Below are 25,827 nucleotides of genomic sequence, written 5' to 3' on the forward strand. Positions count from 1 at the left end.
AATCACCCCTTTTTGTTAAGCTAAGTGAGAGATAGTTTGGCCTCATGGAGAATGGTCAGAAGTAATTTTCAGTGAATATCTTGTAACAAAATCATAAAACAACTACAGGTAGTTCCCTCCTTCTGCTTGCATATTGTTACTCAAGGGCAGAGGCATACACAATAATTTACTGCTCTCTTCTTCTTTTCAATTTTTCATTGTTGTTATGATTCCTTGAAGATGAACATCTTTAAATCAAGAAGGTACCAAACAAAAAGGCCATGAAGCAGGGCTCTGTAGCAACTACCAGGAAGAGAAGTGATATTTTGAGTAGAGGTAGGAAGCAGAAGGAAATGTTTATATGCTTCACAGGCTTGTATTTCATGATGTGCTTTACATGGAAGTAGCTGGTTGATTAAAAAAGGTAATGAGTATAGGATTGGGGAAGATGATGTTTTAGAAAAAAACATGAGCAAAAATGTGTTCATGTAGGTTCAATGGGGAAGTAAGCAGTTTTTCTATTTTTAAATGTTTGTTTGGGGCTTTTTTGATGGCTCACAGCAGCTTTCTGGGTACTGTTGATATGGAGAAGGGACTTCAAAGCCGAATACTTAATACCAATAATATTTTTGTTTTACTCCTAAATTACAGATATATTTTCCTATTTCTACATTCTATGTATATTTTCATACCTACTATGAGTGAGAGTAGTGGTAGAAGACCATAAAAAATCCTACTGTCATTCACTCAAGTAGTACTGAAAAATGAGAAATCTCTTATTTTTTCTGAGCCTTCATAGAGCATGGTCATTTTAACCTGTGAAAAATGGATACACATTTTTTTTGGCAGTGCTTTCTGTCCACTTTTCTTAGGAACAAAGAGTTATGTAGGACACAGACATTCAGACAGAAACAGATCTCAATTGTTATACATTTTCCAAAACTGGGAGATTAAAATAAACTTAATTTTGCTTTAACACCATGTGTGGCTTTCTCTTTAGGGTGGTGGTTTAGTTTCTATTTGTTTTGCTATTCTATTGTTTTGCTATTTTACACTTTGATAAAGTTTTACTTCAGCTGACTTTTTTATTTTCTTTCGTACTTTGTGTACTTTGTGCATGTCATTGCTTAGTAACTCACAGTAGCTGTACTCCTTAAAAGGAACAGATTCAGGGAAACCTTCTTACTGGCCCAAACTAGTTTGACAGGTTCAATGACCCCAAATACTGGTGCAGTGAAAAAATATCCCAGGTTCAACCACCTTCCAAGTGCACGCTATTTAACATATTCTTACCCTTCAACAGAAATACTTGGGTTAAAGGATATGAATTAAATTCTAGCACTTAGAATGTGAATAATGAATTGTATAAAAATCACAAGGCAGTCTAATTCTCAAAGGCAAAACTTGTCCTTGTAGTAGGAATACTTTGAAAACAACCAGCAGCAGCTTAAGCTTCTTTCTACCAGAGGTCTGAGACCTATCATGGCCAGATTTTGCTGATCTAATTCATGGTAGGTTAATCTCATCTGGCAATGTGAAGTTATCCACTATCCTAATGCTGCAAACAAACAAGAAATTATGAGAGCAAAATAAAACTGCTGGTGTACCTTATCTCTCCTGAGAGAAGTAAAAAATACATTATGGATGACCAAATGAGGAAGCATTTTTCATATAATCATTCTTGTGAGAGGATAAGTCCAGGACCTCTCAGAAATCCTAAATGTTTGGTCACATAGGATAATTTTCCCAAGTAAATCCACATGTGCATGCTGATGTTAGTATTTACTAATGTTTTGTTTTGTAAAATTTATGGTGTTGGGGAATAAAGCAGTTTATTGCACAATAATTATAAGTCTGCAATCCTGAGGTATAAGGAAAGAGTTCCATCATTTTATGGTTAAAACCACTAATTAAGATTAATGTTGCATAAATGGTTCTGTATCTGCAGAGTTTAAACCCACCATCTCCTGTTAGAGTGATGCCCTAGCAGCAGTCTTCTATGAGATTTAAGTATTTTATAATGTTTGTAAAAATATATTAGTAACGGCAGGTTCAGAGGAGCTTAGAAACATATTGGATTAAATATTGTCTGGGGAATAATACATGTTTTTTCCGCTGGCAAATATAATGAAGTTTTACGTTTTTATATTTCTTTTCAGTAGTCTAAACTTCACCAAAAATAATTGCATTAGCTCCCACAAAAGTCTGTTTGGCTGGACTGGTTTTACTCCGTAAACTCCACCGACTGTACAAAAAAAGCAGGAGAGCAATTCCACAGGATCGCATCACAAACATGACAGAGCTGGAACAGGAAGCTTGAGTATAATCACTGTTATTCCGTTTATCATAAAGCACTCAGTAAACATTCAAGCAAATATTTTTGAAAATTTATCAGGGTGTTTACTTATGCTCATTGTTGGCAGTGTTTAGTTAAACTACATCTCATTGTAGCACAACAGCACCATGGTTCCACTCTTCTGGGGTTTCTCTTGGAGTTCTTGATTTATTAAAATTTTACATTAAATGAAAAAATATTTTTTTTAAATTTTTGGCTGCAGGCTATCTGGGCCAGTTTTAATTTCTACTCAATATTTTTCACAATTATCCTTAGTGAGAAATGGATTAGAAAGTATTCAATCATACTTACTTGACAGCACCTTGCTATATTCCCTTCAGACATATACCAGACATAGGCATATGGAATGCCTGCTTCCTAATTTCTTCATATTTATATTTTACCATTTAGGTAAAACAAAGAAGGACCTATAGCATTGCTAATATTATTCCAATGTACTTAAAATATCTGTCTTTTTGGTGCTACCTCGTCCTTTGGTATTTAAACTTCCCTTTAACTGTGGTACTCCCTACCCTTGAATTCTGATTATTTATGACTAGATTTTTTTTTCTGTGTTGTACTGCCTTTCACTTCCCTTTGCTACTGAGTAAAAATGATACAGCAGTATCTGTCTTATTACTGAATCTTCATTATTAATCTAGTAACTGTCTTAAAAGTTGTGGTTTTTCTTTGCAAAACTCTGTGCTTTTTTATTCTATACATCACTTAAAATTTTCCCAAGCTATTGTAAACTGACTTCTTCAAAGTATCAGGTACATAAATTACTTCCAGGAACTCTCCTTTCTCTCCAGTAATAAATACCAGGTATTGGCATTTTTCAGTCTGAAGAGGAGGCTCAGGGGAGACCTTGTGGCTCTCTACAACTGCCTGCCAGAAGGCTGTGGTGCAGTAGGGTCAGTCTCCCACGTAATAAGCAATAGGACTAGAGGAAATGCTCTCAAGTTGTGCCGTGGGAGATTTAGACTGAGTATTAGGAAAACTTCTTCACTGTGAGGGTTGTCAGGCACTGGAACAGTCTGCCCCATAAAGTGGCTGAGTCACCATCCCTGGAGAAATTTAAAAGCTGAGTAGATCTGGCAGTTAGGGAGACATGGGCTAGTGGTCAACATGGCAGCTGCACTCACTGGTTGGACTTGGTGATCTAAAGGGTTTTCCCAACCTAAATGATCCTGATTCTAAATTGTATGAACTTTCTGAAGAGATACATACATAAATACACACACACACAAGCATGCATACATACGTACACAGGTACATGGATAGGTGGTTGATACTGTCTACTGTGTGCAAGTATGAATAAGTGACCCCAGCTTATTGCAAGGACAGGGACAATTCCCATCCAGGGAAATAAAGGATGGATGAGAGGATGCCAATAGTGAGAGGATGACCCCAGCACCTGCAGCAGCTCTGCCAAGCCCTGCTATCACCTTGTGTCACAGGGCAGTACCTGCAGCCAGACGGACGCCGCGGATGTTTCAGTGGAGACAGCAGCGCATGGATGGCGGCAGCTCCCCAGAGGCGGGAGTCGCTTTGCCGAGCAGCGGGGTGTGTGTGCCTGCGGGGGACACGAGCTGCGTGTGAATTGTTGGTGATGCTGCGGGACCCCCGGCAGGGAAGCGCGGAGGCAGCTCGGGGCTGTGGTGGTCCCGCCTGGCCCAGCCGGGGATGGGGGCTGCTGGTGCTGTGCGAGGGGCGAGAGGCAGGAGCCGTGCGGGCGGCAGCGGAGCAGCGCGGGCTGAGAGGGCGGTCGGGGTGCAGAGCCCGGCTCCGGTGCCAGCGTCCCCGGGACCCCCTCCCACAGCCGCCGGTGTCTCCGGCCAGCCGCGCTCCCCGCGGGCGGCACCGCACGGGCAGCTCTGGCTTTTCTCCTAAAACTGGCACCAGCCCCAGCCAGGAAGCTTCTGGCCCACTTTCTCTTGGCTCCCGTTCCCCTGGGGAGAGGGCAAGGAGGCAGAGTCAGGAGAGGCCCGTGGCTCTCACAAGGTACTTCTGGTCTCTTGACCACAGCATGCATAATTTCCCCATTATCATTGTAGTTTGTGAAACCGAGTCCTCTTCAGCCAGCAGCAAAACCATAGCTATATTTTGATGTAAAATATCAAGAAAGTCAGGCTCTTGTAGAAAACACTTTTAAAATAAACTTGTTTAATTTAACACAAAAAAAAATCAAACAAAATACAACTTGTAGTTTTCATTAACAACTATGAAATTACAATGGTTTTACAATAACTTCTTGAAAATTCTTTACATAGGTAAGCATTATCTGTAAGACTGTGGCACTCTCAGTCATCACAAAATGCCTGGATATGCTTGCTATGCCAATAGAAATGTGCACATACAAATAGAAAAATGTACTTAAAAGCATTTGTACTTGTCTATGATGAAAGAAGTAAAATTGTGCGGCCTGCCATTGGCTTAGTGTTGCATTCTTTATGTCATTTATATATGCCATTTTCCAAATGTCACAGCTCCCGAATTTACTGCTAGGTAGTATATGCACAGATATATTCTCAACTTGTGTTTTATTTAATGACAGCCTTGAAGTCTTGGCAAATTACCTCAGACTTTACAATTTTTATTTTCAAAGGAACTTTTATTAAGTGGTATGACATATGCCACACTGCTATTTTCCCAGTGTATTTTTGGTTAAAGTGTAATAGTTTTCTGCCATAAGAAAGTCCCCTCCTGTACCAGTAACTTTGGTCTGTGGAATTCTTCACATTCCAGTGTCTTGCCTGTTCTCACCATAGATCTTAGTAGATGGTTGATGGCCATCTGTCATTACGTATTACTTCTCCTGCCACTTGAGAAAGGTATCTTCTTAGGGAACAGCACCCACATATTTCATACCACATATCAAATCCTGCCTGACATTGCAGGCTTGATGTAGTTACAGGCTCAACATCAACAGCCAGTGGTCATATTTGCAAACCTGGGCACTCAGAGGCTCAAACAACATGGCTGAAAACTGTTGTCAGGAATGTGTGTTTGTGATAAGCCTTCCCAGCTCCTTTGGGAGGTTTTGTTTGTTAGGGTTGGTTTTTGTGGTTGGGTGTGGTGGTTTTGCTTTTTTTGTTGTTGCTGTTTAGTTGGTTTTTTATGTATAAAAATGACAGGGAGAAGGAAGAAAATGGGTATCTCTGTTGTAGAGAAATTTTGTTCCACAAAAGCAGCAGCATATCTACTCTTCCTTTGAACACAGGAACATCTGACACCATGACTTTCTGCTATGACTTCCATTCTTTAGGGCCCTGGGTTCACAAGTGACCCAGCAGGCCAAGGTGATCGCTGTGCACTGAATAGCAATTTCCATGTACCCATAAGCATTTTAAATAATGCTTGTCAGCCTAAATGAGGGAAATACACACTTTCTTTTAATGCTACACCCTCTATGACTTACAGACCGTCAATTACCAAGTTAATGTTTGGAAATATCAGATAATCAGCTGTAAAAGAAGCCTCTTCTGAGAAGCAGATTTCTTTTCCATATATATATATGAGTGGAATAGAAGTTTTAATCAAAAAACCTCCAGGCAGACAAGGGAAACTATTTTCTCCTAAACTGAGTTGGTCACAGAATTATTAAAAGCAAAGACTAAGTCAGTATGAATAGAGTGCAGAAAATGAATCTGCAGCAGCTAAATTTGTCTGCCCTTTCATTAATTTCCTGTGGTTAGGACCTGTCTTTTTGCCTGTTGTGCAACAGAAGGCTAAATAAAGGTCATACTTGTGGCTCTCCAAGACAGCAAATCAAATATTGAATGACCAAGAGTTCAGGAAAGGTGTTAAACTGTTTTTGTAGCCTAGGGTAAGACAACAATTGTCCCTATTTCCATTAAAAAAACTGAAGAGTTGTTAATTAAGAACTCTTCAGTTAGAATTAAAATGATTGTTCTAGGATACTGAAGCCATAATATTTTCTACTGAGAAGACAAACAAAATAATTAAGTTATGTGTATTTTGCAGATCAACTGGCAAAATCATTTCATCTACATGACTGGGGACATAAGGTTTGCCTTCCATGCCTCGCAGTGTTTCACTATCCCCCTCTGCTGCAATTCGGAAGTATCTGTTTAAACATCCCGAAATGTATGTATTGTGAGTGTGAGTGTGTATTTCTTAACTCCAGAACATCAGAGTAAGGGAGAAAGAGCTTTTAACCTACTTTGCTTTGAACTTCAAAATGTTTAAAGATGTCTCCTAGAGAGATGCTAATAAAGTATCTCAAATGCTTTTCTATTAAGCTTGAACAAGTGAACAGTCAACTAAACAACTCACAAATTATTTCTCAGTTTACATAAATTTTTCTCTGCTTAGGAAATTTGTCGTGCTCATTTACATTGTACACTATCATCTAGATTAAGCCCTGTATTTACCTTCTAGCTATGTAATGCTTTGCCCTTCTGGTTTTTAATTGAGGACTATGTTTTGCTATCTAGAGTGGAATTGCTTTTGTTTCATATTAGCAGAAATAAAATCAGCATGTATAAGTGTGAATATGTATCAAAAGAGAATTATTTAATCCATAACCACAGAAATCTTTCACTTGTAGCACCAGTTCTATAACTTCTTACAAGGTATTCCAACAATTTCTAGACCATTAAATAATACTGAAAATCAGTTAAGCTGTTTTTACATGTATGAGTCATAATATTATTTGAACTCTTCCAACATCTTGTAAAGAATCTGAATAATATGATTATGTATATAAGGACAACTGATTTCTTTTTACTACCACCACAGCTTGTTGCAATTCAAGAGGAATAGCTCCATCAGCTAAATTATAGTAATGTAATTTATTTGTACATTAAAAGATTATTATGCAAGGGAAGTATCAAATTTGACTACATTTATATCTAGCTTTTTGCCTCTCAATTACACTCAGGTTGGTTAACTTCAGCAAAGTGAGATGAAACAGTGAAGTTCTAAAGCACTTGAATAAAAAACTTTGATAATAATAGTAAATCAGTTAATTTCTTGAGCTAAAATAAATCAGGTCTTATCAGCAACTGTGAGTGTTCTTCTAAAAACATGAGAAAAGTAGTCACCAAGATACTAATAAAAACATTACTTGGCTTTTCCAAAAGCATTTGAAATAAACCAAGTATTCTGCAGCATGTGACAACAGATTAATTAACCTCTAGTATACAATAATCACACTTGTGTGCACAAGTAATTGACAATTGTTAAGAGACTCCAGATACTTCATTGTGAGATAAATGGAATTTTATTTTTAGGGAGAGAGTGATTCCTCTTCATAATAAATGTATAAAAGTGCAATATCTTAAATATTTACTGCATGCATGCAAGTATCTTTTTTGTTGTTGTTGCTAGCATCATATAAAGTAATCTTATGCAATAGTCTCTGCAAGAATACATTTGAACTTATTGTCGAATTAATGCATCTCTTCAGTTGAGTGCCAGCCTGATTATTGCATTAACCGCCTCATACAGGACTGCAGGAAAAAAGGCAAATTTTCAGCAACATCTTAGCAAACAGCTCTCTACTGACAATGCAAAATGACATACTAAAATGGCAACATTTGGGCCATGTTTGCCTACTACATTGTTCAAATGATTGTACTCCAACTATGGTTTTACAGTTTTCTGAAATGCATGTCCAAAAGGCTAATTGTATCTTCCTCTGATTACAGGAACCTTCTGAAGCTGTTCTTATTCACAATTTGTCTTTAATGCAGCCAGTATGATCAATTCTGCAATGACTTCCAGAATTGAATCTGGTATGTCAAGAAACCTTCTCTTTGTGGCAAACAAGATAAAGGGAAGATATCAAAAAATAATCAAGACAAAATGGCGGGAGGAAGAAGATTAAGCAGAAAGTGTGTTCCTCTTCAGCTGTACTACACATCAGCAGTTGTTGAATTTTACCAGACCAATTTACATTTAATTCACAAGGATCAGAAAGTATTCCAGAGTGCACATATATAAAGCAATACTGTATTTTCTTTAGATGGCAATTAATGAGAGTGGAAGAGGAAGCAATTAATGAGTGTGATATTAAATAAATGTGAATGGAGAAAGAAGTGCCTTGGACAAAACACAGTAAACCTTGAATATCATGCCCAGCAACACAGCATTTTAAATAAGATAGAAAACATCATCTTTTTAGAGCTTACTGGAAAAAAACAAGTTTTGGTTTGTTTGGGGTTTTTTTTGTTTTGTTTTGCTATGTGTTGAGGTTTTTTTGGTGCTATGAATAAAAGTCCAATTTTTGTATTTTTCTATCCTTAACACTAAGTTTGATTTCTTGGCATCAGTCATCAGTCTGACTACAGTTTCATTTAGTCTATGTACACAGAAACTTGTGATTCCTAAAGGGGAACAAGAGTTTTCCTTGTTTTGCAGTTTCCTTTTTTTTTTTTTTTTAGAATAAGTATGCAATCAAGGCCTTTAAAAATGAAAAGTGCAACACTTCCAAGCCAGAATAGCTAATAGTGCATAAAATGAAGGGTTTAGAAACTACAGTACTAGGATGAGGTTTTCAGGGAGGAATGTGTTACTCCCTTTTTTCCTCATTTCTAAGCCTTTGGGCCACACAATTCTACCCCTTCCACTTGGTCAGCTTAGCACTTCTTGGAACCACTGGTCAGCCAAACTGGCTGAAAGCCCTGAAAATTAGACTAATAAAGCAGCCAAGCAAGAAGAGCAAAAATAAATTGGTTGTTTTTCCACCCAGTTCATTGACAAAGCAGCAGGGCTGACATAAGGGAGAGAAAGCTCTGAGCGGAAGAAAACCAGGATCAGAGGTCTTGGAGGGTAGCTCCTTTTAACAGTAATGAGCTGTGAGAGGGGGTCTGGTGCCTTCGTATCAGATACTGATATCAGATGTGCTCCTGAGGAACTGAGAATTGTGCATTTTGTGGCATTTTTAAAATATTCTGGAACTCCTATATGTTTGGGACAGTATCCTACAAAGTGCTTGGTAATTGGGTGAGATGATCATAGCATCTGATGTAAGATTTTAATCACAAGTCTGCACAACTTATCACACAGATACAGCTTCTACATCTATTTCACATATCTAAAGGTCACAATGACACTGTAGTTTGTTGGTATTATCTTCACTGAGACACAGACATAAAATTAATCCTTTCCTAGTGACTGATCCTTCTCCCATACATTCTGCAACTGGAAAGAAAAATGAGGAACCATTCACTCTTATCTTTGCTTAGGCAAACAGTTTGCACTCTGTTTGAGGTAAGGATTCTTACCCCAACTGTTTTGTTCACTTAATAGAGAACCAACTAATTTTTGCAACTTGCCTGAAATACTATTTCTTCAGTAATGACGATCTCAGATCCACTGATTGTTGACCAGGTATGAGTCAAACTCCTGAAAAGTAGCACAGAGGTCTCTTTCTGTTACGGCTGTCATGACATAGGTGAACAAAAAGATCTAAGAAACACTAACTACTCTTGCAGTAGTACTGCAATCATCCAAAATGCCTTAAGAAAACTTCCTGTCTGCAAAGTATGAATTTTCTTTTCCTGAGACATAGGTTTTATTTCTTTTCTCCCATGCTTCTGAGTTTCCATTGTACAAAAGCCAAAAAAACTCCAAAACTTTTATAATACTGTCAAATTACCTTCTCTGCTGTAACAAACCCTAAATGTTTTGAACATCTGGCTGTAACAAAGATACTCTGGAAATTGTAATATTTAGACAATGATGATGGAACATGTATAATTAAAAAGTAATTTTGGAGTAATACATGTCTCCAGCATTTACCAAATAAGAATCATTTTGGGAGAACAATAAGTCCAAATATTCCAGAAAAACTAAATTTCAAGGAATGAAGATGCTATAGTATGAAGATATGGCAAAAAATACTGTATTTTTAACCATCAACATTTTTGAGGGGCAGAAACTGTACAATATTAGTTTTTAAAAAAAAAAAACTTTTTCCATCCCTCAAGCAACACACAATACATGCACTTATGTGACACTTTAAGAACAGCAAATATTATTTTAAATACTTAAGTTTAAAAATGCCTCTGACATCCCTTCCTTAAAAGAACAAAAATATTAATAACTGGTCAAATAAGGATTTCCTGCAGCATGGTAAATGAGGAAACCAGTTTAAACTGTATTTTGAGAGCAAAAAAACTTCAAATAATTTACATAAAACTTAATGTATCTTTTGACACTGTTTTCAAAATCTCTCTTCCTGTCTTACCTGCCGTATGACTACTGTGAAAAAGCTCAAGATAAACCTAGAGTAAAATTCTTTTATCATCCTAATTGTGACCCCAATGTATTGACTAGATAGAAAAAATTCTTGTATGACTGACAGAACTCAAAATGCTACAGATAACCAGAAGGCAAAACAGAGGAAATATCAGTAGCTCCACTTCTCAAACTAAAACTATTGTTTTGCAAGACTTCTACTAAACTAACAAGCTGGTAAGGCTTTAGTTGTTTAATGTCTATTAAATTCTAGAACTTATGGTTTATGTCAAAAGAGGGACCGCATTTGTAAAAGTGTCAATTTCTAAAATACCATGGTTAATTAAATACCAGGACATTTAAGTTTTCTAAATTACTTATGTCAGTCTCTCCAAAACATAGCTACTTTACTAATCTCTTAACTAGAGGTAGGTCATGTGTAGGCCTTGTTAATATGCTGTGAACACTTCATTAGTTCACTAATGTAATAGTCTGCAGGATAACTATGCACAGATCTCCAAGAATAGCAGCACATGTAATAAATTAAATGTCTAAATTTTATTTTTTTTCATGTGGATTAACATGTACTTGTTTTCGCCTAATATTTCATTCTTTTGGGAAGAATGTTTAACAAGGAAAGGGTCATGAGGTTGAGTAATCTGAAAGTCTTCTGCACCTTACAACTCAAGGCTGGGAGTCTAGCAAAATCTATATGCAGCCCTTTTCCCCCATATAGAGTTTTTGCAAATCATGCAGTCAATTCTGACTGTTATCCAGCATTAAAAGTCTCTTCTCCATTTTCAAACTTTAAAAAGTGATTCACAATCATGTGGCAGTATGATTAAAAAGTACAGTCCATACACCTTGACAATCAAAAGAGACTGAATTATAAAAAGTAAACTGCCCTTATAGCTGCATTATCCTACATCTGTAAGGACAGCGACAGTTAATTTGTGAAAAAGGCAAGTTCCAGGTTTCTGTAAAACACATACTACAGCTTTCTTGTGCTAGTGAACATTAGAATACACAGGTTCCCAAGACATTTTCCTTCCCTCCTCCCCATTTATAACATTCAAAGAAAACATATCATTTTGGCAAAGTTAAAAGGGTTTCTGTCTTGATGTTTTTGCCTTCAGCTTCATGTTAGAGGCACAAACTTCTGGACTTAAGCACTATAAGGCATAGTAGTAACCACCAATTAAAACAACAGCAACACCACCACCACCACCACAATGGAATATACTACAAGTGGGAACAGCTGTGTTATTTAAAAAGAAAATGTTTTGTAAACTGTCATACTGCAATGCTGTGTTAGGTGATTCATGTAAAGCTTGCCTCAGCATGCCGAATATTTTTTTTTTCCCAGAACATGCTCAAATTATCTAAACATTGCCACAGGTTCAACTTACCTAAAAAATACCAGAAAATAGCCCAGTGGCACACACTCTTGAAAACTTCTGCAATCACAATATAACTATAAAGCATGAGTAAACTTTTGTTTCGTTTTTATACAAAACTTGGAACCACATTTCCTTCTCCCCCACCCAATACCCCGTAAGAAAAAAAAACCAAACAAATTTAAAAACCCCAAACGTTTGTTAGACACCACTGTCTAGGCTTTTTGTTTGGTTGTGTTTGTATTTTTTTTTCTTTTGTCTTTTTTTTTCTTTTCCCCTCTTTTTTTTTTTTTGCCCCTTCCTTTTTTGGCCACAGTTCCATTTATAGCACTGAATTCAGTGTGGGCAATGTATTCCCAGGTTAAAAAAAGGGATATTATCAACACTGGAACTGTGAAAACAGAAGCTGCATGTTGCAGCATGTTGCATTTACAGCATGATCAGGACCAATTTTGTTAAGCTGTATGTAAGAAAGAATCACTGTTCTGATCCCCTATTCAGAGTGTCAGTGTCACTTTTTATAATCTACATCTACCTGCTTTAGCTTCATTAAATAAAACACTTTAACTCCTTAAAATCATTAACAATAGTGACTTTTTGGTTGTTGTTTTTATACCTAAGGTTTCCACAGTTTCTGAAAGACTGATCTGATGTTTTGCATTTTATGATGGTATTTGTAGGGCAACAGCATATATGCATTAGTACTTATGGTACAATGGTTTGAAATATCTCTGAATTTACTTTTCCAATACAACTATCAGGAAAGTGAAAATAACCTAATGCGAATCAGTCAAATAAAACCCGAAATTTCTAGTTAAAGTTTATGTTCCAATATGAGATATAATAGCATAAGTTCTTGTAATCGATTGTTTTCTACGGCTGTATAAAGCCCTGACAAGATTTGAGCATTGTTTTGAATGTGAATCATCTCTGTCTTGGTGTCTCCAATTTACTTCTACTCAGGAATGTGCAAATGATTTTATACAGCACGATTCTAGTACCGCTCTGTACTATAGTATTTTGTTTTGCAAATAAAAACAACAACGAATCCCTAGTCAGAAATAAACTGACAAAATTTACATTCTTCTCTCTTAAAAAAGTAAATAAAATAACATTATTTAAAATGTGAATTAGCTGTAAGACATACAATACAATTACATAGATACATATCAATACAGCACATTCAATTTGCCAAAAATTAATGATTACAAAGCCAATATGGATGCTGCCATATATATATATATATATATATGTATGTACAATGATTATAGCATTCATAATTGCACTATACCTACAACCAGTTTTAAATTACAAGGTGATTTAAGAGGGAGCAAAAAATACTAACTGTTCTTATTATCGTTCTTTTGAATTTGGGAGGGTTAAGGATGAAAAATATCTCATTAGTATTTATTGTTAACTTTGGTAATCAACTAATAAACCATTCTTTTTTCCACCTCCCATCTGCTGCTATGTGGCAGCCGTTTTTGTGTTAAGTGCACTCTAGTGCCAGCTGGCATCATAGATAATCAATCCAATTACATGTCTGAACTCTATACAGAATTTTCTTGCTAGCAATCACGCACCTGGTCAAAAAACCTTCAACCTAAGCTGCGGAATAAAGGCTCATCAATATGTGCTGCACTTTTGTTTGTTAAAAATTGCACATTTAAATTTCAAGAATGATTTTGTCACTGCTTCATTTACATTTATAAATCTCTTCTAAAGAACATTGAGAAAGGCTATTTTGCATGAAAGCCTATCAAATGCCTATGAATCAATTAACAATCAACCTTATCAGAAAAGATTCCTGAATGTGATCTCTCATCAATAACTTCTTGTAATATAACTGAAGGTGCCTTGACATTATTACAGAAAACAATCTCATGTCATAACTTACAAAATGAGAGCTCTAAATTGTCTTTAAATTACTAGACTACATGCGGGTGCACAGTACACCTTATAGAATATTCACTTACATGTTGGTTTTGGCATTAAAAAATGGTACACTTTCTAAAAAAGGGAACACATGAGCTGAAACTGTGTGTGTTAATCATTTGGCAGTTGATTCAATCAGGTCAGTTCCCAACCCATCCATTTGGCATTTCAATCAGTATCTTATGTTTCAAGCGCATTGGTTTTATAAAAAGCCAGATTTGGCAACATGAATTTTGTACAATAAAAATAATTTTTTTACTGTGGAAAACAAACACTTAAAAAAGCTCTAACATAAGAGAAAACACCCCACACAACTGAGAAAAACAGCTACTGAGGAAAATGTAGTGTCTACGACTTTTCTATTTGGCATTTGTGAATAAAAGAAGAGAGAAAAAAATGGCACATGGCAATCAAAAAGAGGTTCTAACATATTCCATGTACATCCCAGATTGTGTCTTAATTACTTCATAACTGTCTTCTGTGCACCTTTCTTAACTGTAAAACTATGGTTACATTTATTATCCTTAGACAACTGTAATTATGTTTTGCAATCCAAATATTCTAGTCTCAGAAGTGAAGACAGAATGAAGACACCCATGTAAAGAATTTAAAAACCACAGTATCAATACTTTTTGATCCTTCAAAGTACATACTGTAAAATTTAAGTCATACTGATGACTTAAACAGTGATGATAATGTTTTCCTGACCGAATCATTCAACAGAAAATATTTCACCCAGGAATGCAACTGGGGGGAAAAAAAGGCCATTGTACCTTTTAAAAGATAAGGGGAGTAGGAAAGGAGGGGAAGGGAAAGGGTTAGGCAAAGAGGAAACCAGCTTGATTTTGCTTCAATAGCAAAAAATTGCTATCCTTTGTAAATGTACGACTGAGAATTTGAAACACATTGAGTCACATGGTTTTACCTAAAAAATGAGGAAATGTGCTGTGAATGTACTTCAGCATCTTTTGTTTTTCCTCCATATACTTTAAATAAAATCATAATATTAACTACAAACTCTGTGGACATTCACAGAGTCCAGGCCGGCAATAAATTAGTATTATGCAAATTGTTTTCACAGATTATAATACAGTCCCTCTTGTATATCTTCAATCATGGAAAGTTGGTTTTGGAGGATGCCCCAGGTACAGTTAGACCAGGTTGTACTCCTTCAGGTTTAACTGTAGGATTGTGTCCTTGACAGCAGCAAAGACGAAGCGGATGTTCTCTGTGTCTGTAGCACATGTGAAGTGAGAGTAGATAATTTTGTCACTGTCTGGATTCAGGTCTACGAACATCTTCAGGATGAACTCTCGTGCTGCCTGTGCATCCCGCTGTGGTCCTGTAAGAGAAATTCAGTTTTCTTAAAGTCAACTTTGTATTTCCACTTCTTTAAAAGAAAATAAGGAAGGCTTAGTCTGTGATCCCCACCTAAAAGAAGATGGGGAACCTTTTACTAATCAATATTATCATATACTGGCTGCATTCCTTGTGGTAGGAACTATTAAAAATAAAGATGGAAAGAAATTTTAGATGTTCACCAAGTCAGAGCTGGTCTTTCACTGCTGACTATCTTCTTTCTTTACCAAGATAAATCACCTGTTTTAGAACAGGTGATTTATAAATGCATAGAATGAAAATTTAAAAAAAAAATAGCTAAATAATTAAATCTTTTAAAAAGTTAGTAGAAATGGTGAATGTTCAGTCTAAACCTACTGTATGTAAATTATACTTCAGTTATTTTGGCACTGCAAGTTTACTAGTTCTATATGGATTTTAGTAGGAAGCATAGAGAAATCATATCCTGAACTGGGTCTGACATTGTCATCAATAGAACTTAATTTACTTTAAGTGATAATAAAATACACAGCTGCTCTCCAGCTGAAACTGTTGCCTGTAAACGGCTCATGTTCAAACCAATTTAAAGTATCTAGTATTTTAGTTGGTATCTAAATTATGTATGCTAATGATCCTATCATATCTAAATTAAAGTTGTAACTCTCAGAAGGACAGAGTCAATCTAACCAAACTACATTTTCAGCCTAAAAGATCTCAGAAGGTAAAGTAATTACTTCCAGCCTGCAACAGTGAGGATTCATTCATTTTCACAGCCAAAAGAGCAGTGCAGAAGCAAGAACTTAAGCCACATGCTGGTGAATCCTGTTCCATTATTCTAGTGCTGCCACCAAGTCATTGTTCCCTTGCTCTTGTGTTTCTGAAATGTGGGTTTCTACAGAACACAGATTTTCTGTGCTGTTTCCTCCTATTCTCTTTATTAGTTCTGTTGTTACACAGCAATACAAATACCAGCATCCAGCTGTTATTTGTAGCTCTGTCCTTCAGTAATCACAAAATCAATAGTTTGGTGCCCAGCACATGTCCACACATGTCACCAACTGGATAACAGACCTTATTTTAATACTTCAAGCTTAAAATTTGTAACACTTCCAATTTGTGCAACTAAAATTTAGGAAGGGAATGTATGAAAGAGAAAGCACATACTTTCTGGTGTGCTGCAAATCTATGTGGAGGAAGAGTAAGCTTTGGCAGTAAACGGTTGTATGCATGTGAACAGGTGTACAAATATGCACATACATACATAGATGACACATTTTCTGAGATTTAGGAATATAAACAGATAAGTTTTCTGAGGCAGGACAGAGGACACTGGACAGTTGGGCCATGTCCAACACTTCTACAGCTTCTTAAACACAACTGGCTCTAGCCTTTAGCTTGGACACCAGACTCTATTACAGACAAAGAACAGCAATATTAAGTCTCACAATAGCACATATATATGTGAGTATTTATGAAGAAAATTCTTGGGCTTCCAAAGACAATGATTTCATCAAAATAAATCATGTAGTTTTCTAGACAGTTTCTAACAGAATTTTGTTAAAACAGTTTCACAGTAGCTACACACACTGTTTTCTCAAGATCTATTGGCCTATTCAGAGATATACCCAAATTTGCGCACCTCTACTCTTACGTTATTTAAACTTTAAGCTGATTTCAAGCACAGAGAGGTATGTGTATGACCTCAGGAACTTAAAAAAATTGAGTGAGTTAATGTCAAATTTAGATGGCAAAGTGGTTCTGGTCTAAGAAACCTAGAAAAGAACTATCATATGAGTTAGCAGCTTTCTTGCCCACTGCTCTCCCTAATCAGCAGTTTTCAATGACTGGCTCTATATGATACCATGAAGATCTATGTAACAAGTGCTACATCAGTATTTTTCTCTTATTTTCCTACCAACTACATCCTCTTTTTGTGTTTGCCCTCTCTCCCTCTCCCAGCCTGTGAGTCAGTTGTCAAGTACTAGCATACAAAGTGTGTCTTCATATGACACACTGACCTAGGAGCATGGCTTGGCCTCCCTTTCAAAGCTCTTACTAATGCACTGTGCAGCAGAACTCCTTAATTTAATCTGTCCAATTTGCCACCCTGGCCAGCAGTTCTCATCTCTAGGCTACTTTTTCCCTTCTGAAGATGAGAGAAGCAGTCCAGCTAAAAATACCTATTTCTGAAACCTTCCTCAGATCTCCCACTTTCCACATCCCAAATACACTGGGATAGAAGAGGGGACCACCTCTGCAAGCCACAGACTCCATCCTGCCATAAGCAGTAATCACATCAAATTGTAACTTTGTCTCTGGAGTTAGGTCCTGCAAGATCTACAGAATTAGGAAACAAAACATACTCAAAGACTTGCAGGTCTTCACTCCCACATCCTTGATAGTCCATAAAGGTTTTTTTTCCCCTCATCAATGACAAAGGAGAAGAGAAACAAAGTTTCTACAAACTGTTTGAATTCTTTTTTTTTTTTTTTTCCCCTGGAAAAGCATTTTACACGGGCTTTGTCAACATTTGAGAGGAGGTAACAGAGCAGACTGTAGGGTCTACTCACCTTTGGGATGTTGTCTAGGGAACCTGTTACACAAAGTAAATTCAAAAGAACAAGGATATTTCTATTCAACTGCCAAGTCTCTTCTGTATATTACTATGAAACTAAATTTACACTGACTCATAAATAATATTATCTGATCCTGCAGGCTTTTTCTGTTCTCTTCCTCTTTAACAGAAAACAAGAAGTACATTTTCCCCATTATTACTTTCCATATTTGAACAAGAGAGTTTTAATCTTCTTCTCAGCTTCCCAATCAGCTATTCCTTCCTGGTGGGACAAAATCAATTCTCTCTTTAAAAAAAAAGGAACATTTAGTTCTTTAGACCTCTTATTATATGAGTTTGATTTTTCTCTGTTACCAAGGCCTCCTCCACTCAGTTACCTCAAAATACATAGCTTTTCCCCTCATAAGAACTTCCTGAAAGTACAGCTTTAATAGAAACACTTATACAGCCCACAATTTTTTTTATGGACAAACACATTAACTCCATATAATCAATGTAAAATTAAAGCACAGTTTTAAAAGGTACAATAAAAGGATGGAAGGGGTGGTTGCTTGTTTCTCTGAATGTTACAGAGAGCTTATAACACTTCCCCTTCAGTATTCAATCTTATATAAAAGCAAACCTCAAAACTATAAAAAACTATATGTACAATTAAGGAATATGTTTCTATTTATTTTAACTCTTGTATTTCAATTTAAACTCTCACCCTAACTTTGGAAAAATGACAAAAAGTGGTTCACTACTAATATGACAATATCATCTAAAAGTCAACAATTTCCCAATAGAGGTTCTGCCATCCTACCCACAAGTCATTACAGTACAAATCAAAATCTTAGCAGCCTAAAAATTCCACAAAATTTCAATCACTTTTTACAATTTTTTAGTATTTTTTAAAGGAATATACCAAAGTATCTCTCTGTCTAGTATTTGGTCAAGCTAGCACAATTTGCCAGTACTACAGTGTAAACACAGCATGTCATTATACTTACCGTCATACTCTGGAAAATAATCAACTAGATGGGAGTACATAATTTTCTCCTCTAGTAGATCTTTTTTATTTAAGAACAGAATAACTGAAGAGTTCTGGAACCATGGATATGTGATAATTGTCCTAAAGAGTGCTTTGCTTTCTTCCATTCGATTCTGGAATAAAAAAGAGAGCAGAATTTTGGTGGTCATGAGATTATTTTTTTTTCAAAATAAATTCATGCATTTTCACTCCATTTGGCAAAAGAATCCATTTCTTGTTTTGCACTTTCCTACAATATATAAGATCCAATTAATTAAATTAAAAGTAATGAGCAAACAGTAAATTAAACCTTCAGGCATCTTCCTTTGCAAATTCAGCTAGTTAGGCCATAAGTATTCTTTAAAACACTATTCACAAACTTGAAAGTAGTAACAGGAACATTTGCTAAACCTGAATATGCACAGTTACAATCAGCCAACACACTGGTGGTTATTGAAATACAGGTCATTCATGGTAGAGACATATATAACAACACAAGACAACCAATTCAAGGTTTAAGAACATTATTTATTTTACTTGCCTTTCCCAAATTTTGAATACAGAGTTCAGCAATCCTTAGAGATCAGCTTAAAATAATTGCAAGTAAATTTAAAACCTGAGAATATATTTTGTCAACATCAAAGGTTTATGACATTGAATTTTAAAAAGTCGTAAATTATTACCTTTGTTTCTAGCATTGTTGCCAGATGAAGAATTATTTGCACCTGGACTTAATACAATGCTTATTGTTCAGAACCCACTAGCCTGTGGAAGAACACAATGCTTATTCTGTAGGAAGAAAAACTAGAAAGCAACCAGCCAGCCCAGTTATGTTGACTTTTACCAGTTCACCAGGCAGTCAGGTATGACTTTGGGGTTGCTGACCAGCAGGTACCACCAAAGAGAATCACAGGACAAAAGAATGCAAGTACAGAGGGAAGGGACCACATGTCAAGGATTTTGGGGAAATTATGATCATATGTATGTTTATTCTGGGAAAATTAATGTATGTATGTAAAATACAGTATATAAAGAGAAAATGTCCTGTACTCAGCACATACAGTATTTGGAAGAGCCATCCCCTTGTGCATCTGGCCAAATAAAGAATGCCTGCTTCTTAATGCTGCATTGGGGCTACATTAATTTTTACTGATTTTTGGTAACAATGCCATTGGATTAGCCTTTAACTCTTTAGATGCTCCTGAAACCACTTTGCATTATAGCTGAAATACCAGAAAAGCCTATAGTTATTTCTATTTGTAAAACTTTTGTCATTGTAAAATAATGTTACAATTAGATTAGTTCCTAACTGTTAGGCTGACTTGATGTGGTTAATACAGAGCCAGAGAAAATAAGGTTTGTAAGACAGGAACTAACTTACTCCTTTTAGTATTATTAAAATTTAAAGCTGCAACCCCTGAAAAAGTTGTTTCACCACCAAATGGGCCTCCAGAGGATGACAAAAACATGAATCCTGCAGATTCTGCTGTTGCTGAGCCATACAACAATCCGTCAGATAACTCAGAAAGTTTTGCCGTAACTGTGTATTTACTTCCATCAATTTGCATTTTAGAGAGGCCAACATAAACATGAATGGGAACTTGAAAAACCCAAACTAAACATAAAACAAAAAATGAAAACAAAAAAACAAATAGTACACTAATTCAACTTTTTAGTAAAAGCTGATAATTAGGTCTGTTGAACTTTATTGCATGTTGCTGTAGTGCATGAAAATAAATAGTTGAATTTATATATTGAGAAACTAATGCAGACTAATAAAACATTTGCTTTCATGCAGTCAGATCTCATGACTCTCATATTGATTTCAACACTGCCAGGATTTCACTCTGAAAGGAAAGAACCTCTAATGTAAACACAGCTGAGCATAAAACATAACTCCTTAGACAAACTGTTAATAAGATGCTATTTTCTTCTCAACATTCTATACAGACTTCTCTTAACAAGACCTTAAGAAAAGGCAATGGGAACTACCTAGTATAGTTATATCTGGTATATGGTCCACCTCAAAAAGTTTAGCTTCATGTAACTCCAGAACTACTTGTTGGCAAGTACTTGTGTCTTCTTCACTAGACTAAACAAGCTCAGGTCTTCACAGGACATTGGCTCCGGGCCCTTCATGCTTTTCCCAGCAGATTAGGTGACCATGAAATTATATTTATAATTTCCCTTTGCAAATTATTTCAAAGGGAAATCGAAGCAAACTGTGTTAAGGACAGTAAACTGACATTTTGATATGTTGTCATTTATATCTGTTGTCTGCAGATGTTTTGTAGGAATTGAAAAATGGCCTAGAGATTTTCAAGTAAATTTTATCTGCCTGTAAAAAGAAATGCAATTTGCCACTAGAGATTAAAATGCAATAATGGTTTCATTAATTTACTATTATTGACTGATTAAGAAAAAATTTGAAGTGATTGATTTTTGACTTCTCAATCTCTGCTTAGCATTCTGCTGCCTTTTGTCTCTCTGTTTATCCAATTACTAAGGGCAATTCAACTTTTATGGTTGTCACAGCAGATAAAAACAATTTTTATGCCAGAATAAATTCCTCCAATACTGGAAGAATTTATTATCCTCTAAAATTTGTCTTAAACTGGTTTTCTGTTTCTAATGATAGCTCACTCCTTTCAATGCTTACTCTTTTCCTTTATTGATTATATGTGCCATAATATTTTTTATCAGTTTAATTAATCACAAGATCATATGGTTGAATGGGATTCTGAAAAAAACCTTTCTTTAACAGGATGCACTATTTCTTGTGTAAAAGATAGTTTCATGTTACAGTATTTTCCCTGATAGTAGGGATATGATTACAAGGTGTATGGAAAGTGACTAGCACTGGAGATCTGACCTTCTGTCAGATGCAACATGAAGAAAGCTTTGCCAAACCAAGCATTACAGTATGGCTCTTCAAAACCAAACCAAACAAACAAACAAACAAAACCCCTAAAAAAACCAAAACCACAACAAACAAAAACCCAAAAACCAGCAACAATGGGGAGCAGGCAATATTTACTAGTTTGTCCAAGTACTTAATCCCCTTTTATGAGCAGCTCTATCTCACCAAATTGTTTCCAGAAAAATCTTATTTCAGCTCCAACAAAAAATGCTGCAGATAGAAACTTGAATAAGTTATGTACAGAAACATGCAGCTGGATGTGGCTCAAGGCTTTCTCAGTAGCTGACAGCCATCGTCAGCAGTGAAGCCAACCTTCAACAGCAATCTCTGTTCAACAGCAGCAACAGCTCATCATGACCTCTCTGGCTTGGCACATGGAAAATTAGCAGCAGGATTACTGTTTTCACCATCCTCAAAGATCTGCTGGCCTGGGTAACTTCCCTGATCAGCTTTTGTCTGCTGTCAATCCCAAATTACATAAAAACATATTGATATCACCAGCTGTTCCTCTATTTTTGTTGTAAGGATATACAGATGCCAGTGTAAAATTCTCCATCTTCCATACAACCTGACGAAGTTGTCAGTCCAAGGTAAAAATATCACTATGAAACTGAGTAAGAAATACAGCAGACACACTCCAATAGTGAATTTGTTAACTATAAACAAGTTACATAATCTTGGACAAAGTTATTCTAATATTTAAATAAATATCAAGAAAAAACACTGTACTTACTAATAAACTACATGACTGTCCAATTTTATGACTAGAAATATGTTTCTATGAAAGAAAAATAAAATGGAATGTCTTTCTGTCATGTATTTCTTACATAAAAGATTTTATACTGGAAAGTTTTTGTACAACCATTAAACATTAATAAAAATACAAGCAGAAGTATAAACCATGTTTCCCCACATTTTTATCCAAATGCAAACCTACTCTTCCTTAAATTTTAATGGATTAAAAAGGAGTATACTTCATTCCAATTTTATTTTTATAGGTACACTTTCAATTTTCCTATTAAAATGATGGATTTCTCATTTGGATGTCTCTTTTTTATCTGTTGCTCTGGAAAAATGCAATTACTCCTACAATTAGAGAAATAACAAAATTGAAGTAATTTATAAGCACTCAACTGTGAGATCCTGAAGAATACCTGCAAGAGTGCTAAAACAGCATCTAAAAGCTGTATCAGCTAGTACCCAGTGAAGGGAAAGCAGCATTTTCCAGCTAACAAGCAGTGCTTTGACAGAAAATACTTAGTAAAATATTAATCTGAAACAACAGAGAAGCACTAGTGGAGTTTCACCCATTACTGTCTTTATGACTATCTAGAGTGGCATCTAGTGGGTGTACTGTAACTCACACACTGAACAAAAAACATAGTAATTACTTTTCTCTTTAAAAAATGTTAGCAATTCAAGCAGTGTCTATTAGAAAAATTAGGATTTCACATATTCTGAGGAACTACATTTTCTTGGAATGCAGTGAGAGACAAGGTGGCAAGGAGGTAAACAAACACGCATTTTTCAGTAAACTACTTGTTCTGTGTGTGCAACTTCTGTATGCTGGCAAAAATGCTTATATGAATCAGAGGGCATTCAGAGATGATAATGGTAGAAAATGAGATACTGACGCACGAAAGCTTCAGAAAAAGCAGAGGTTAGTATTTCTGAAGGTTACTGTCACTGTCATGGACTCTATTATTTTGGTTGACAAAAACTTTCATTCTGGATGGTTTTTATGTACAACTCTGTATTAACTCGGAATGTCTCTATTACCCAACTAAGACCCCCAGCAATTATTTTCTGTATAGAAGTAGTAGAAGCTGTATAGAAAGACCTACAGCCTATTTCTTGGCTAAATATTTAAGGAAGCTGCTTTGCAAAAACCTGGGAAACAGTAGAGGAAATGAGGAAGTGGGAGGTAAGTGCAGAGTCCTTCACTATGTAAAAAAGTAAATACAGTATCAAAATTGGAAGTGCTTTGCATTTTTGCCATCAGTATGAAGTATAATCTTGTAACTCTACTGTGTAACTAGTCATCTTAGTAAAAACTGCAATGGTTGTATAAATGTTTTGATGAGTAACACAAATGCAGTCAGAGGCCATTTCAAATAGAGCTCAGGAATAATTCCTTTATTTTGTTCACTGTCTTCAATGTTTCTGTAAACTAGACTGAAAAAAACAGCTTCTGGTAGAGGACTGGGAAGAAGTCTCTGTAGATAAAAATTGTATTTTTAAAACACCTGGAAGAAGAACTCTCAATTCTCCAATTGTTGCAAACTGAATTTGCAACACTGCACTTGAAAGTACATGGCAATTTTATGTACCCAGCAGAGACACAGATGAAGCAAGTGACAGTTGAAATCCATTAAATCAACATGTTCAACAACCATCAAAAACCAAACATACTGTCCAAAGCAAAAATGGTCTATAAAGTACTCATAAAACATACTTCAAGTATTGCTGTCAAGTATTTTTTAAAAGCAAAAATGGCTCTTAAATTATTTTTCATGATAAAACATTAATGCCAAAATTGGCTATTTTTATAATACCTACATATATTTGAGAAAAATGAGTAAAAACATTTTAAAATCAAATTGTCCCTGAAAAAAAGAAAGAAAAAAAAAAAAAAGCAGTCATATCTTTGCCAGTAGCACCATTTACAAGCAACATTTCTGGCAGCCTCTGTATGCCGGTTCATGATCATCCAACCTCCCAACTTCCATTATGAACCACCCACTTCAACAAAAGAGAGAGAGGCTCTGACTTTTCCTAATGAAAATCTTTCCCAGTACTGATAGTTTACATTCAAAAGGTTCTTTATCCACAAGCCAAAAATAAATATGAGTTTGTGTGGACAGGTATGAAGAGATACAATACATCCAGCAATGAGGTAGTTAATGTGCTATTTTCTCCAGTTTCCAAATAAACAATCAATTCTGGAGATTTGATTTCCCATGGGAAAAAAATAATTAAATAAGTAAGTATGAGGATTTTAGTTCTAACTGGGAGTTTGTATTATCCCTCTGCCACACGTTCAATTGTTCTGGATTGTTGGCTGTTGATGAAAAAACCAGCCAAATGAAGCATTACATTTATTTATGATGTAGAAAGACTGAAGTCGTCTGATCTCAGAATTGTTTTCTTTCAGCCGTCACGCTAAGCCATGTATGACTGACCTGAGAATAAGTAACACAATGCTGGAAGAGAAGTGGAAGCATGCTCAGATTTGAACAGCATGAGAGTTCTGATGAAAAAATGAAATATGTTGTTCAGATAATTGCTTCTTTGAAGAGTAAACATACTCTGAACTGTGCAGCCTCATGCTATTTCTTATTTTTGCACACCACAGAACAAAGTGTGACTGGAACATGGTAGCAATTTGCCACCTGTTAATGTACTATACAAATTAACGCTACACAAGTTCCCTCTAGGCTCAGCTGTTTTGCAGATGTACTTTTGTTCAGATTTAAAATTTAAGCTGTAAGCCCTATGTTTCATGTCAATATTTTAATAAAAATTTAATAAATTTTAATAAATTAGATTTTAACTGCAATATTTTTTAACAAACCAAGCAATATTGATCCTTTCTCTGTGGGGCAATTTACAAACAACAAATTTTTCCATCAAAAGAACAGAGCCTTTATTCAGTTACCTGGAGCATAAAAACATTGCAGAAAACCACTCTACAAAGTTCGTTCCATTTCAATTTGTAGTTGTGGCTGATACTGAAGCCCTAATTTTTGTAATATCCTGTTCTGCCTTCATCTGATAAAAATGCAAGACAGTTCTTCAGTGTAAATTAAGTACTGTGAAGGTAACTACATTAATGCAGATATCCACTGTCAAATAAAGTAGGGTTCTTCAGGGGTATTAAAGAAAAACTTATGACATGACTACAAAGATGCTCACCAAGGAAACAAAGAAAAAACTGCTCCTTTCACGTGTCATATAAATTTTTTTATAAAATCGAAGAAGAAATTACATTGGAGTGGATCTGTACATGGAAGTCATCAGGTACAACTCCTTGCTCCCAGCAGGAAAAAATTTGTCATCATATAATTTTACTCATGGCTGTGTTCAGACAAGCTTTTAACATCTCTCTTCAGGATGGAGATCCTACTTCTC

General features: G+C 35.7%; 1 protein-coding gene across 1 annotated transcript in view; it reads right to left on the reverse strand.

Annotated features, from left to right (window-relative positions):
* Positions 1-4,460: 4,460 nt before the first annotated feature.
* Positions 4,461-25,827, reverse strand: part of LOC118699004 (guanine nucleotide-binding protein G(q) subunit alpha-like) — a 117,078-nt gene continuing 95,711 nt past the window's right edge. The window contains exons 6-7 of the mRNA XM_036402576.2: positions 18,757-18,910; positions 4,461-15,196 (exon numbers count right to left, since the gene is read on the reverse strand). Coding sequence (XP_036258469.1) covers positions 15,006-15,196; positions 18,757-18,910 — 345 coding nt within the window. The 3' untranslated portion in view covers positions 4,461-15,005. The remainder of the gene's footprint in view (positions 15,197-18,756; positions 18,911-25,827) is intronic.

This window comes from Molothrus ater, chromosome Z, assembly GCF_012460135.2.
Source record: "Molothrus ater isolate BHLD 08-10-18 breed brown headed cowbird chromosome Z, BPBGC_Mater_1.1, whole genome shotgun sequence".
In the NCBI taxonomy this organism is placed as follows: domain Eukaryota; kingdom Metazoa; phylum Chordata; class Aves; order Passeriformes; family Icteridae; genus Molothrus; species Molothrus ater.